Here is a 14,596-nt window from a genome sequence, read left to right on the forward strand (position 1 = left end):
AAGGCGTAACAGGAGGAAAACCTCAAAGCAGTTGCACTGTGAAACAATTGTTAGGAGAGGTTGGACAGTAAGGTGGAAGAGAGTATATCTTAGTTTTACCAGACCACTGAGCTGATTAACAGCTCTCCTAGGGCTGCTGGGCGGAAGGATTAGACATTTTTACGTGGCTAAGAACCAATTGGCCACTTAGCAACGATACCTACAGCTTATTGTGCGATCCGAACCACATTATATCGAGAAATGTATTTATATCACCAGAAATAAATTCCTCTGATTCCAAGTTGGCCGAGCCGAGAATCTAACTTCGGACCACCGGATTGACAGCCGAACGCGAAAACCACTCGTTCAACAAGGAAATAGTAAGGTGGAAGAAAGAGAATATGAGATGAGGCACAGTAAAAGGAATGAAAGTAGTTCACAATAGGTTCTAATCCCTTCGTCCATCTCTATTCTTAGGTAATTCTTTCTAAAACTAAAACTACATCACTCTTTGGTATAAAGAGTCGTACCTGGTTAGCCCATTCCTAATTAAATCATAATTTCTTTGACTTTAAAGAGCCCATTGGCATCAGACTTTATTACATTTATCTGAGACTATTCAGAGCTTTCATTTGCTGGTGATTTTTATTTTCTTCTAGTTGCAAACTTCTAACTGACTGGGCTATAATAGATTCGCATCAACGGTGCATTTAGTGTCTAGGCCAGTCCCTTACGACGCTCCTGATTGGCTGTTGAAAAGCCAATCACAGGACTGGAAACTCTCAGTCTCTCTCGAGAGTTCACATAGGCAGGATGTATGGTCCACCTCTCCTGAGGGATACTTTTGAAAGACATGTACCTCAGGGAGAGGTGGAACATAGATCCTACCCATGTGAACTCTCGAGAGAGACTGAGAGTTTCTAGCCCTGTCATTGGCTTATCAGCAGCCAATCAGGAGCGTCGTAAGGGACTGGCCTAGACACCAAATGCACGGTTGATGTGAATCTACTATAGTGCTGACTGGAAGTTAATGGTCATGGGACTAGTTTTGTCACCGATTTACCCTGATTATTTTTAATTCCTTCTCTTGTGAAGGTCGACGGATGTGGCCACGGCAGTAACAGCGCCAGATAACTCTGAACCTATCAAGCAATCAGTCTCGTTTTGCGTCGTATCGGTTCCTTTTGTCGGCAACTATTTAATCCATCACTTTCGTCAACAGGTCCCAAAACGTCACACCCAGCTGCTAATTCTGTTTACTTTTCAATATCAACAAATGATCAAATAATAATGAAAAAAACGAGTATGTTAAACTGCGTCCTCTGTAAATCAAATTTTCGATCCCTCACTCGTAAAAGCAAGTTTCTATCTCAATTTCTGAGTCGGCCAAAGGGACAGCAATTTCATGTAACTTGATATTCTGGTCATCCTTACCAAGATCTCACAAAGCGAGAGAGATAGAGGAAGTGCTAATGATTATGGGTGAACACGTAACTCGATAGGCAGATAAAGAGAAAACTATATATGATAAGGAAGAACCCGATATGATGAAATTTTAGAAATAATTTTGTCAAAATAAACAAACCGTCCAGTTTGGACAAGAAAAAACAAAGTCAGCTTCTCATGCAAAGAAAAGTCACAGGGCCCAAGAGAGAGAGAGAGAGAGAGAGAGAGAGAGAGAGAGAGAGAGAGAGAGAGAGAGAGAGAGAGAGAGAGAGAGATATCCCTTAAAAAAATATATAGAAAATCTCGGAGTTAGCAGACGAGACTTAACCTTTATAAAGAGAGAGAGAGAGAGAGAGAGAGAGAGAGAGAGAGAGAGAGAGAGAGAGAGATCCCCTAAAAAAATATATAGAAAATCTCGGAGTTAGCAGACGAGCTTAACCTTTTATAAAAGAGAGAGAGAGATGAGAGAGAGAGAGAGAGAGAGAGAGAGAGAGAGAGAGAGAGAGAGAGAGAGTAGGAGTTGGAAAAGCATTTAGTTCTAATTTTATAACTAGCTTTAAAAGATAAACGTTTTTCACCTCGCTCTGCTCATCTTCTCTCTTCTCTCATCTATCTCTCTCTCTCTCTCTCAGTTAAAATGCAGACAGGCGTGGCATTAATAGCCCTGACCATGAAAAACCTGTATATAAATTCACAGGATTCATCGGGTCTAGTCAACTATCGTTCGCCTCTAAACAAAGATACCACAAGACGCCATGTGCTCTAAGGTAAGAGAAGCAAATAAGACTTCTTCAGGGAATACGACTTTTGTTCGTATTTCCAAGTTCGTTCGCCTCCGTAAACGTCTGTTGTGCTAGAGGAATCAAAGTTAATCGTGCTTAACCTGACACGGACGGAATACTCGGTCTTAGCTCTGAATTAATCTCAACAACCGGCAAATCTGAGACGTTTCTGTATTACATTTCGGTGGTTGGTTGAGTTACATCTCATTCCCACAAAATATCTTATTTGCCGTCATTATCTTTTTATGTTTGTCCATTTAGCGATATCAAGTTTTTTTTTTATTTTTACTTTCATACAGAATTTCAAAACTCAAATAGATTGTCGAAATGAAAAAAGGCTGTTAATAAAATTAGACATCTGATAACTTGAGTAAATATATTTCAGTTGCAGGATCAGGTTAGGTCAGCAAAGCCTATTACTTTTAAATTTCAATAATGTCTTTTTCCCATAGAAAATTCATTTCAGTTTATGTCAGAAAATGCCCTTATATGACAAGAACCAAATGTACGTTTGAATAAAGCAGATTACACCATTCTTCACTGAAAGAAGTAATAACATGAAATATATAAAGAACATAATAGAAAAGAGACCATTATTTTGCAAATGGGAAATATATTTGGCATCAGAAAAAAAAGATATTCTTAGTTAACAGAGAGAGAGAGAGAGAGAGAGAGAGAGAGAGAGAGAGAGAGAGAGAGAGAGAGAGGAAATTTGAATCCTTTGCACCGAATCTCTAATGAATTCCTAACATCCTCTGTTCCCGCAGGTCCTACTCGTATCCTTCTGCCTTGTGGCTTTGGCCATGGGACGCCAAGCTACGAGGTAAAAAAAAAAAAATATTATTTTTTAGTGTCTGGACTCTATACCTACATAAAATCTGATAATTTTTGTTTAAAAGGAAAAATACAAATAATTGTCTTTTACTTTTTTTAAGTAAGGATCTATTTCTTCTTTAACAGACTAAGACCCTAATGCAAGAACGCATTTAATTTAGTGTGCTGATGGAGACGATAATTTAAAATTTATGTTTGCCTGATATACTTCGCCTATACATATACAGATACACAATGCAGTCACGATAACAAACTCTTATTTTGCACAATTGCATATGAAGGAGTAATCCTTATAAAATGAAATAACTATTTCCAACAGGAGGGGAGGCCATTCGACTACTCCTACGTCGTCAAGGACAACTACCAAAACCTCGACTTCGGTCACAAGTCCACCTCCGACGGGAAGGTGGTGACCGGCGACTACCACGTCCTCCTCCCCGACGGTCGCAATCAGACCGTCGTTTACACCGCCGACGGCTACAACGGCTACCAGGCGCAGGTCGCTTACCATGGAGTAGCCAATTACCCTGAAGCCAAGCCCTATGCCCCTGCCCCATCCTACGGCGCCACTAGACCCACTTACAAAGCACCTGCCCCAGTCTATGGAACCCCAGCTCCAACTTACGAGGAACCCCAAACTCTCTATGGCGCTCCCGAATACTGAAATATACATGACATTTAATTAATTCTTGTATTTATTCATCTCTTATGTAAATAAAACTAGCAACTATTCTATTGCCTTTGTTTTTCATTTACTTTTAGTATTTATGAAATCACATAGAAGAGAATGTCTTTCTTTGTTGATTTTGAGCAACAATTACGTTGCATAGAACCAGTGGTTATTCAGCAACGGGACCAACGGCTTTACGTGACTTCCGAACCACGTCGAGAGTGAATTTCTTTCACCAGAAATACAAATCTTTCACTCTTCAATGGAATGCCCGAGAATCGAACCTAGGTGGCACGCAAACACCATACAGACTAAGCCACCGAGGCGCTTTTGAGCAACAATTACAATTTCGTTTGTAACCAGCTTGATTATTTTGAACCCATCTCTCATATTACATCCTGTGACTACAATTATATTTTTCATTGTGCAAAAGCTCTTGAGTTTTCAATAAGTTAAATCAGCGAGTCTTCTTTTCCATCTGAAGATCTTTTTGTGATAAAGGAGGAGGCCTAAGAATGACATTAACTGGAGCTACAAATCTTTAGCTGTTCTCTATTTCCAATCATAGATGACTCAATACAAGGTAAAAAAATATCATGCGAAACTACACAGCTAAAATTAGACTTATACTCCATATGGCCTCGGCTAAACTATAATCCTTTCTCGTTCATTTCAGCTTGGAATCAGGTAAATGATTTCATTATCTTGGCTTATTTGCTTTCCGTAACACTACGTTAAGAATATTCGTCAAGAAAATTTTCTCCTTTAAACTGAGTTATTTAATTATATGTTTTCCTGATGAATTTCTAAGGAATAATTTTCTTCTATCAGGGACATCCACATTTGTAGGTGTATTATAAACACGTACAGTCATCATTTACGAAAATTTTTCTATGATAAGCTATACAATATGTATATTACATTCAACATAAAAGGTTCGAAAATATTCTTTTACTGTGATTTCCACTGATATCAAGTCACTTCGTCAGCAATAAATGTTTTATATGTAATCTTCATGCATAGAAATACAGGACCTTTGTAGCTGAAACACTAGGGAAATTCAGTTCTACCCAACAGCTCCTCAGCTTCTTCTATACCACATATAGCAGTAGAAATAAGCGATAATGTTCATTCACGGGAGATTCGTCATTCTTTAAAGTACACCTAATGTATACCGGTCTTCTGAGGTTGGTAGGCGACAAATAGCTCCGTCGGTTTGAGCAACAAAGACTAAAATGATCTTCTGGAACTTCTGAGATTTTATCTTTGCTTAAAAACTTTATCAACTGTTATGCTTGTTCTTCGCTAAATACTAGTTAATTATCTTCTGGAGACATACAATGGAGGTTATAATCCCTTCACCCATTAGTGTTCTCTGGTAATTATTTCTGAAATGGAAATTGCGTCCATCTTTGGTATGAGAAGTACCTAGAGAGCCCATTCTTCATTAAACTATACACGAACAACTTTGAGTTTTAAACATATCATTAGTCCCAGTTCCTTTTTCGTTTTTTATAATCTTGTAGGCTTATTTTATTTGTACTTGATGTTGTATTTTTCTTGATGTATTTTTCTTTATAGGCAATGTACTTGCAAGAACAAAAGAGATTACAGTCTACTTAGTATATTTGGTATTATGTCTCTTTGTGGACATATTTGTACTAATAATTGTATATTTTGTCAATAAAATAACTAACTATGGAAAATAAGAGTATTTAGTAATGACTTTTTATTCCTAGGGGAATCCTCTGTTATGTTTAAAGAATTTTTATGGCCAATTGCAAACTTCTCATTAAGTGGGGCACTATTGTCTAAAAATTCTAAAGTTCATGAAGTTTTCTTACAAAAAATGCCTGATATTGCGCCTTATCAGTTTTCAGTGATTATGTAATTTAAAAAAAATTACGATCAATGTTACAGGACATAGTGGTTGTTACACCAATTAAATCTCAATCTATCAAGCAATGACTAGGTGTTATTATAATTTTTTTCAGCATATTAGTCCACCATTTTTGTTCACCAAATAACAAAACATTCCTCCAAACTGGTAATTCAGTTTTCTTTTTAGTAACACCTAAAAACTTAATCTCCAGGATAAAGATAAGTCTTTTAACACAGCGCAATCCATAGACCAAATTTTCAGTCACTCGGATATAAATTAAAGATTCTATTCTCATTTCTGGTAGTTTCGACACCCGTCAAAATGCGGTCTAATTCCACTGAAACGCAACAATCATTGATAGATCGCTCCATCCAAACGGATCCGTTCAAAATACGAGTGTTTGTTCCCCCAATTTCATCCGGCCCAATCCCGCCAAAATCACTCCATCCAGCCCCGAAGAGAGAAAGATTCGAGCCGTCCGATTTGTCTGACGATTCCGATTTCCAACCTTAGTTCCACCCGTCCGACTTGTCTGCCGATTCCGATTCCCAACCCAACAAAGGTAAGTCCGGTTTTATACTTTTTTTTTTTTCTTGCCAGAACATACAAGCTTGCCAAGAATCTTTAAAAATGTCGGCAAGGTGCGAAACTCATTTTTTTGTTTTTTGGGTGTATGCATATTTTTCTTGCCAGAACATACGAGCTTGCCAAGAATATTACTGTAACCCCTATGGCTAGCGCGCGCAGCGCAACATTACCTCTCGCCAAAACATGTCGTGCCTGCCAAGAATCTTTAAAAATGCGGATAAGGCGCCAAGCGCCGTTTCGCTACGACCTTACTGACAGCACACATAAATCGATCGATTCAAGAATCTTTAAAAATGTAGTTTTTTTTATGCATACTTTTCTTGCCAGAACATACGAGCTTACTGTAACCCCTGTGGCTAGCGCGCACAGCGCAATATTACCTCTTGCCAAAACATGTTGTGCCTGCCAAGAATCTTTAAAAATGCGGATAAGGCGCGAAGCGCCGTTCCGCTAGGACCTTACTGACAGCACACATAAATCGATCGATTCAAGAATCTTTAAAAATGTCGGCACACATAAATCGATCATCAGCGGATATGTAGTCGCTCCCGATTTTTTTTTTTAAAGTAGGCAAACAAAACAGTGTTAGTCCACCCGTTCTAACTCGGCTTAGGTGGGTTCATTTTGTTACGGTCATTTTTAGTTAGGTACGTGCGTCTCTTTTTTTTTTTTTTTTTTCTATGCATCTTGTGCCAAAACCTTTGCTTAGGCTAACACCCCATATGTTCGGTCTACGAATACAGAGTAGGGGGTCAACCACATAGCCGTTTCGTGGATTTCTGCCTCTTTCTCTTTTTTTCCAAAGTAGGCCAACGAAAACAGTGTTTGGACACCCGTTCTAAGTCGGGTTAGGTGGGTTCGTTTGGTTAGGATCATTTTTAGCTAGGTACGTGGGTCTCTTTTGTTTTTGTTCTCTATGCATCTCGTGCCCAAACGTTTTCTTAGGCTAACAGCTCTACGAATGCAGAGTAGGGGGTCAACCACACAGCCGTTTCGTGCATTTCCTAGTGCATTTTCGTCGTCTTTGTAACCCCCCACCAAAGAAACACCGGTTTCCCAATACATCCCCCCATACCGTTTTCGGCACATTTTCAAAAAACTAATAATTCCATTTTCATTTCCGTGTCCATGGCTTCCCCCACCCAAAACCCCGATTCCCAAAACTTCCCCCTTTACCCTTTTTTATAAACTTTTGGGTATTCCATTACTGCACGTTTTTAAAATTAGCGCCAAAACATACGTCCGCCATCTTGTTTGTATTCGTCCGCCGATTCTCTAGCAGAAAGTACTCGTGCCCAACGAATCGACAGGCGCTCCCATAAAACGTTCCAAATATTTTTTTAGTGTAATTTCCACTGATATGAAGTTACCTCGTGGACAATAAATGTTTAACGTATATTCTTGCGTAGCATGGAGGAACTCTGTTGCTAAAACATTTGGTAAATTGGGTTCTACCTAATAGTCCGTCAGCCTCTTCTATTCCGCATATGGCTGTAGAAATCAGCGATCATGCTCATTCATCAAGAGATTAGCCCTCTTCTGAAGTATACCTATCTGAAGTATACCTGTCTTCTTAGGATTGGTAACTAACAATTCGTCCCTAGTTTGATGAACTGGCGTAAGCCATTTTTTTCCCATTCTGATAAAATACTTTAAAGATTTTGATATTCAGGGCTAATAAGTTGTTCATTATTTAAGGAAGTTTTGTTGGAAAATGTGGCAACGCAGACAGCTGAGAGAGTATGAAAAATTGATACACTTTGGCTGGAAAACTCAAAATCTTATAAGAAAAAAAGTCTGATACGCCAGTTCTTCAAATCAGGGACGAATTGGCCCCCAATCGTTTCAGCAACATATGTTGAATTGTTCTTTCCCTACAACTAACTATTGACATTTCGTCTCTGGTGAAGAACTTGGTCAATTCTCAAATGTCATTCAACCAATGTTATCCATGAACTTCGCCACAAACGTATTAACATTCTCGAGAAAGGTCAAACCAAATTATGCAATGGACTATATTAAGGTTTGTGTTCTCAGGTAATTGTTTCGGAAATTGATATGAAGTCATTTCGGTATACGGAGTACCAGGTGAGCCCTTTACTCATTAACTGTTAACACCTGTGATTTTTAAACATTTTTCCACCTGAGTTTATGCATATTGTTTGTTGCTTATTTGAGACTATCAATGATTTTCCATTTTAGAGGAATCATGAACTTATAATTCAAGATTTCTTTGTTGGCTAATTACTATCATATTATTAATTGTGGCAGTATCGTCTATCGGCCATGGTCTTATCTTTTAAAGTGACTGACATTGCACAGTATATCAACTTGCAATGATTATAATTAGGATCAGCGGCACATGACATTTCGGTTGTTACGTCAAATAATATGAATCTATCAAACAATCACTAGTCAGTCACTTAATACGCCATTCTCGTAAACAAATTTAAAAAAGGGGCCCACCAAGCTTGCCAAGATAAATCTTTTAATATTAAGTCCTCTACAGAAGAAATATTCAGTTTTAAAATGGAAGATTCTAATGTGGTTTTTGAGTTCATGAAAGTGACAGCATTTTCTGGCAGCGAAATATTCAAGTCATGTCTATCAAGGTCGGCGTCAATCTTCATTGAATTGGATGTCATTCTTTTCGTTTCTTACGTCGTTTTCTCTTACATAACTATTTAAATCTCCGTTGTCTTTAATATATGAATGGCGTGAATAGATAAAACTACTTTCATTCGTGTGTGTGTATGAGAGAGAGAGAGAGAGAGAGAGAGAGAGAGAGAGAGAGAGAGAGAGATCTTTGGATAACCATTAAATAAAACTGGCGTTAGCAGACGAACCTTAAGCTGTATAAAAAAATTAATAAATAAATAAAAGGAAAGTGGGTTTGGGAGGGGAGGAGGGAATCACTAGAACAGATTTATTTGCATGCTATTTTCAGCTTAGAATTAAAAGATCCTTCACCATTCTCTCTCTCTCTCTCTCTCTCTCTCTCTCTCTCTCTCTCTCTCTCTCTCTCTCTAACAATGCAGATAGGCGTGGCGTTAGTAGTACATGCGGCTATGAAAATCATGTATATATTCTTCAGATTCGACGAGTCTCATTAGATATCGTTTGTCGGGCGAAATATATACAAGAAGACGCCATGTGCTCTAAAGTGAGATAACTAAATAAGGATTCTCGATAAAACTAAACTTCTGTTCGTTTTCCCAAGTTCGAATGGGTGCTTAATCTTTTTTAGTGCTTAACGAATAAGTTTTAAACGCGACTACCCTGATGTAATAGTGTAATGCTGTTTGCTATCCAAGCTAGTTAATACTTGCAATCTTTCCTACTGACATATTTTAATCAATAACAGCTCTGAGACATTTTAAGTCAAATTTCAGCAATGAGTTAAATTATTTTTTTTATTTGCTATCTCATCCACTGTCTTGCATTGAATTTTAGTTGTGTTGTTACTGAAATCAAGATTCTTATCAATTTCATAGTCTATTGTTACCTTCAACACGGAATTCGAAAATATAACAGAACTATTTATGTCAAATGTTTTTTGTGTGATAATCATCTTCGGCGTTTGATTACTAGACTAATTACAATTAAAAAATAAGCTTAAGTTACATTAAAAAAAACACTACTTCTATATTTTTATTTTAAGAATATTGAGAATACTGGGAATATGAAAATAAAAACACAAAAATGAAATATTTTATCTGAGTGAAAGCATTTGAGCATTATATTCTCTGGTCACATGCATACAGCAATTCTATGTTAGCAGAGAGAGAGAGAGAGAGAGAGAGAGAGAGAGAGAGAGAGAGAGAGAGAGAGAGGAAATCTGAATCCTTTGCACCGAATCTCTAATGAATTCATAACATCCTCTGTCCCCTCAGGTCCTACCCGTATCCTTCTGCCTTGTGGCTTTGGCCATCGGACGCCCTGATGGTTCCCATGCTCATGCAGGATACGGCTACGAAGCCCCTAGACATCAGCCGAGCTACGAGGTAAAAAAATTATTTTTTTTTTTAAAGTGTCTAGACTCTAGACCTACAATAACTGATTTTTTTTTGTCTAAAAAGAAAAAAACAATTATTCGTCTTTTACTTGTTTTTAAGTAACGATATGTGTCTCTTTTTAACAGCCGGAGACCCTAATGTAAGAATGCATTTAATTTAGTGTGCTGATGGAGATGATAATTTAAAATGATTTTTGGTCTGATATACTTCACCTACACATATACAGATACACAATGCAGTCACGATAATAAAATCTTATTTAGTACAAGTGCATATCAAGGAGTAATCCTTATTAAATGAAATAATTATTCCCAATAGGATGGGAGGCCATTCGACTACTCCTACGTCGTCAAGGACGCCTACCAAAACCTCGACTTCGGTCACAAGTCCACCTCCGACGGGAAGGTGGTGACCGGCGACTACCACGTCCTCCTCCCCGACGGTCGCAATCAGACCGTCGTTTACACCGCCGACGCCAACAACGGCTACCAGGCGCAGGTCGCTTACCATGGAGTAGCCAATTACCCTGAAGCCAAGCCCTATGCCCCTGCCCCATCCTACGGCGCCCCTAGACCCACTTACAAAGCACCTACCCCAGTCTATGGAACCCCAGCTCCAACTTACGAGGAGCCCCAAGCTCTCTACGGCGCCCCTGAGTACTGAAGTATATCGAATATCTAATTAGTTCCTGTATTTATTCATCAATTATGTAAATAAAACTAGCAACTATTCTATTGCCTTTGTTTTTCATTTAGTTTAGTGCTTATGAAATCACACAGAAGAGGATGTCTTTCTTCGCTGATTTTGAGCAACAATTACAATATCGCTCGTAACCAGCTAGATTATTTTGAACCCATCTCTCATATTACATCCTGTGACTACAAATTCCGACTTACAATTATATTTTTCATTGTGCAATAGCTCTTGAGTTTTCAATAAGTTAAGGGTAGGCTCCACTTTGGAGGGGTGCCGATCGTAAAAGATCGTAAAAATATTTGCCAAAAATACACTAATCAAGACAGGCTAATGAAATTTTCAGGCATTATTAGCACTATAATAACGCATATTCTCTGTGAGTTTTATCATCCTACAGGGAAAATAAATGATTTTATGAAAAAAAAAAATGTGAAATTCAGGGCCCCTTGTACTGAAGGTTATTTGATGATCGGTGAGAAACTACAGTCTTGAATAGAAATTCGGTCTGTAGGCATGTTGGTATATCCACCTAGAACATGCACATAAAGTATTATCAAAATAGAACAGTAAATAAGCATGTTATAACAAAAAAAAAGAGCAACAACTTCAGGTAAGTTCAGCGAAAGCCCCGCCGAAAAATGAGACTATAGCTAGGAAGAAATATTCAGAAAAAATTCAAACCTCGATTTAGGGACAAAACCTTCTGAGAGTTTGTAGTTATTATGTCACTTGATAGCCTAAAACATCTAAAAATTATATTATTTAGGACAATCAAAGAAATACCCCCAACCCCCTTCCCGAAAAAACCAAACCAGAGAAAAAGCGAAAAAGCTATTTTTTCTGAGGACAAGAAACTTGAAAAATTAGTTTAGATACCCCTAAAATGGTTTTCTGAGATGAAACTACTCGTAGGAAATGTAGAAAACGACATCGACCAGTTTAGAGAGATATACTATAATATTTACAATATTTACGATTTCCATATTTATCGGTTTTTTTGTTACGTGCTTATTTACTGTTCTATTTTGAAAATGATTTATGTGCATGTTCTAGGTGGATATACCAACATTCTGTCAGACCGAATTTCTATTCAAGACTGTAGTTTCTCACCGATCACCAAATAACCTTCAGTACAAGGGGCCCTGAATTTCACATTTTTTTTCATAAAATCATTTATTTTCCCTGTAGGATGATAAAACTCACAGAGAATATGCGTTATTATAGTGCTAATAATGCCTGATAAATTCATTAGCCTGTCTTGATTAGTGTATTTTTGGCAAATATTTTTACGATCGGCACCCCTCCAAAGTGGAGACTACCTTAAATCAACGAGTCTTCTTTTCCATCTGAAGATTTCTTTGTGGTAAAGGAGGAGGCCTAGGAATGACATTAACTGGCGCTACAAATCTTTAGCTGATCTCTATTTACAATCATAGATCACTCAATACAAGGTCAGAAAATATCATGCAAAACTACAGAGCTAAAATTAGACTCATACTCTATATATCCAAAAATAAACTGCAAACCTTTCTCTTTCATTTCGGATTGGAACCTGGAAAATGATTTCATTATCTTGGCATATTTGCTTTCCGTAACACTACGGTACGAACTTTCGTCAAGGAAATTTACTCCTTTAAACTGAGTTATTTAATTACATGTTTTCCCAATGTTACGGCCTCTGAGAGAGAGGTCCGCTTCAGGTTCGATATGAAATATAAAAAAAAATTCAACACCAACAGTTGAAACTGGGGATACGAATATAGAAAGAAACACTAACACAACAAAGGTTTATTTACAAGCTTACTAACAAAGATAAATGCAGAATGGTATCTCCTATTTACATAAAAAGGCAAAATCTTACAATGCGTGAACTGGGGGAACAGTGAGGTAATTCAAATACTTGCTGGCCAGTTTTGCGACTCGAAACGATGGCTTCACAAACGGAGAACTGCGATTGCCGATGTCTTCTTGACTCCGTATTGCAGAAAATAATGTCTATTCTTGATACTTGAAGGGTAGGAACTCCCCAAAACCTCTAGCAGAACGTCTCTTCTCTGAAGTCTCGCTCAACGTCAAAATAACTCAGTTGTCCACTCCTGAAGAAGACTTGACCAGAATTCAACCAACTCTCGAGCGACTTTTCCTCTGATCCTTCGTCCTGGTTCCTTCCTCTCTTATCTCTCTCTGACGATCTCTGCTGCTGATCTCTCACTGATAATCTGATCTGTGGTTCTTACTGAGGATCTCTCTGTGTGACTAACTGATGATCTCTCATCTCTGTGATTAACTGATGCTCTCTCCTTTTTCCTACTTCGTCCGTCGCATTTATAAGGCATTCTGGCGGCAGGGCCTACGGCGAGCGTCACAGACTCCCGAGATTACGGGGAATGATTTAGAAGAATCTCGACGGAATATTGCATCATATTTCGCTGCGTTTCTCACGACTCTTCGGCGCCTGTTGCGTTCCACAACACTCCTGCCGATTCTAGAACCATCATGAGAACAGGTGCCTCCAACACACGCGCGAAAACCTCCATGCGGCAGAACTTCTCGAAGATGCATTTTCCTTTCCTTTATCTTCCTTTGCTATAAAGCAATTACCTTGACACCCAGTTAATTTTTAAGGAATAAGTTTCTGCGACTGTCAGTTTCTGTTATACAAAAAGGGACATCCACATTTCTAGCTACATTATAAACACGTACAGCATTTCTGAAAATTTTCTATAATAAGCTATACAATATGTATATTAGATTCAACATAGAAATTTTGAAAATATTTTTTTACTGTGATTTCCACTGATATCAAGTCACTTCGTTAGCAATAAATGTTTTTTTATGTAATCTTCATGCATTGCATACAGGACCTCTGTTGCTAAAACACTAGGAAAATTCATTTCTACCCAATAGCTCCTCAGCCTCTTCTATACCACATATAGCAGTAGAAATCAGCGATAATACTAATTCAATGGGAGATTCGCCATTCTTTAAAGGATATCTAATGTATACCGGTCTTTTAAGGTTGGTAGGTGACAAATAGCTCCGTCGTTTTCAGCAGCATTTGCTAAAATGATCTTTCTCTGGAACTTCTGAAATTTTATATTTGCTTAAAAACTCTATCAACTGTCATACATGTGCTTCTCTAAGTCTATTTAGGTTTTACGGTGTCTAGTCAAGGTCTTAAGGTAGTCCACGATAAGGTGTCGGCTATCCGTAACTTTCCGATACCTACTAACGTCAAGGGGATACAGCAATTTTTAGGCTGTAGTGGGTATTACCGGTGTTTTATGCGCAATTACTCAATTATAGCCGTTCCTCTAACCGATCTTACGAAGAAGGGCATAGATTTTATATGGTTTGAAAAGCATCAACAGGCGCTCGATACCTTGAAAGAGGAATTATGCTGTTCACCTATCTTAAAATTCCCTGACTTCAGTAAGGAATTCTTTATCGCAACAGATGCCTCAGACCAAGGGGTAGGAGGGGTACTGCTTCAGCAATATGACAAACAGTTCTTCCCTATAGCTTTTTATTCACGTAAACTGAGACCTTCTGAAAGTAAATATGCAGTAATAGATAAGGAAGGGCTAGCTATTGTTAACTCACTAGTACATTTTAAGTTCATAATATACGGCTATCCTGTCAAGGTTCTTACTGACCATAAGCCCCTCACCGACTTCTTCAAAGGCTTTAGTCACAGTCCCAA

The 14,596-nt window shown here is 38.1% G+C and overlaps 2 protein-coding genes across 2 annotated transcripts; both read left to right on the forward strand.

Moving 5' to 3' along the window:
• Nucleotides 1-792: 792 nt before the first annotated feature.
• LOC135224083 (cuticle protein 7-like) lies at nucleotides 793-3,705 on the forward strand. Its single transcript, XM_064262992.1, has 3 exons — nucleotides 793-871; nucleotides 2,975-3,030; nucleotides 3,361-3,705. The coding sequence occupies exons 1-3, from the start codon at nucleotides 793-795 to the stop codon at nucleotides 3,703-3,705; spliced, it is 480 nt and encodes a 159-aa protein (XP_064119062.1).
• Nucleotides 3,706-9,311: 5,606 nt separating this feature from the next.
• On the forward strand, nucleotides 9,312-10,912 carry LOC135224226 (pro-resilin-like). The gene is made up of 3 exons (XM_064263080.1): nucleotides 9,312-9,344; nucleotides 10,075-10,185; nucleotides 10,516-10,912. Exons 1-3 carry the CDS (start codon nucleotides 9,333-9,335, stop codon nucleotides 10,858-10,860), a joined length of 468 nt encoding a protein of 155 aa, XP_064119150.1. The 5' UTR covers nucleotides 9,312-9,332; the 3' UTR covers nucleotides 10,861-10,912.
• The last annotated feature ends 3,684 nt before the right edge of the window (nucleotides 10,913-14,596 follow it).

Source organism: Macrobrachium nipponense, chromosome 10, assembly GCF_015104395.2.
Source record: "Macrobrachium nipponense isolate FS-2020 chromosome 10, ASM1510439v2, whole genome shotgun sequence".
Taxonomy (NCBI): domain Eukaryota; kingdom Metazoa; phylum Arthropoda; class Malacostraca; order Decapoda; family Palaemonidae; genus Macrobrachium; species Macrobrachium nipponense.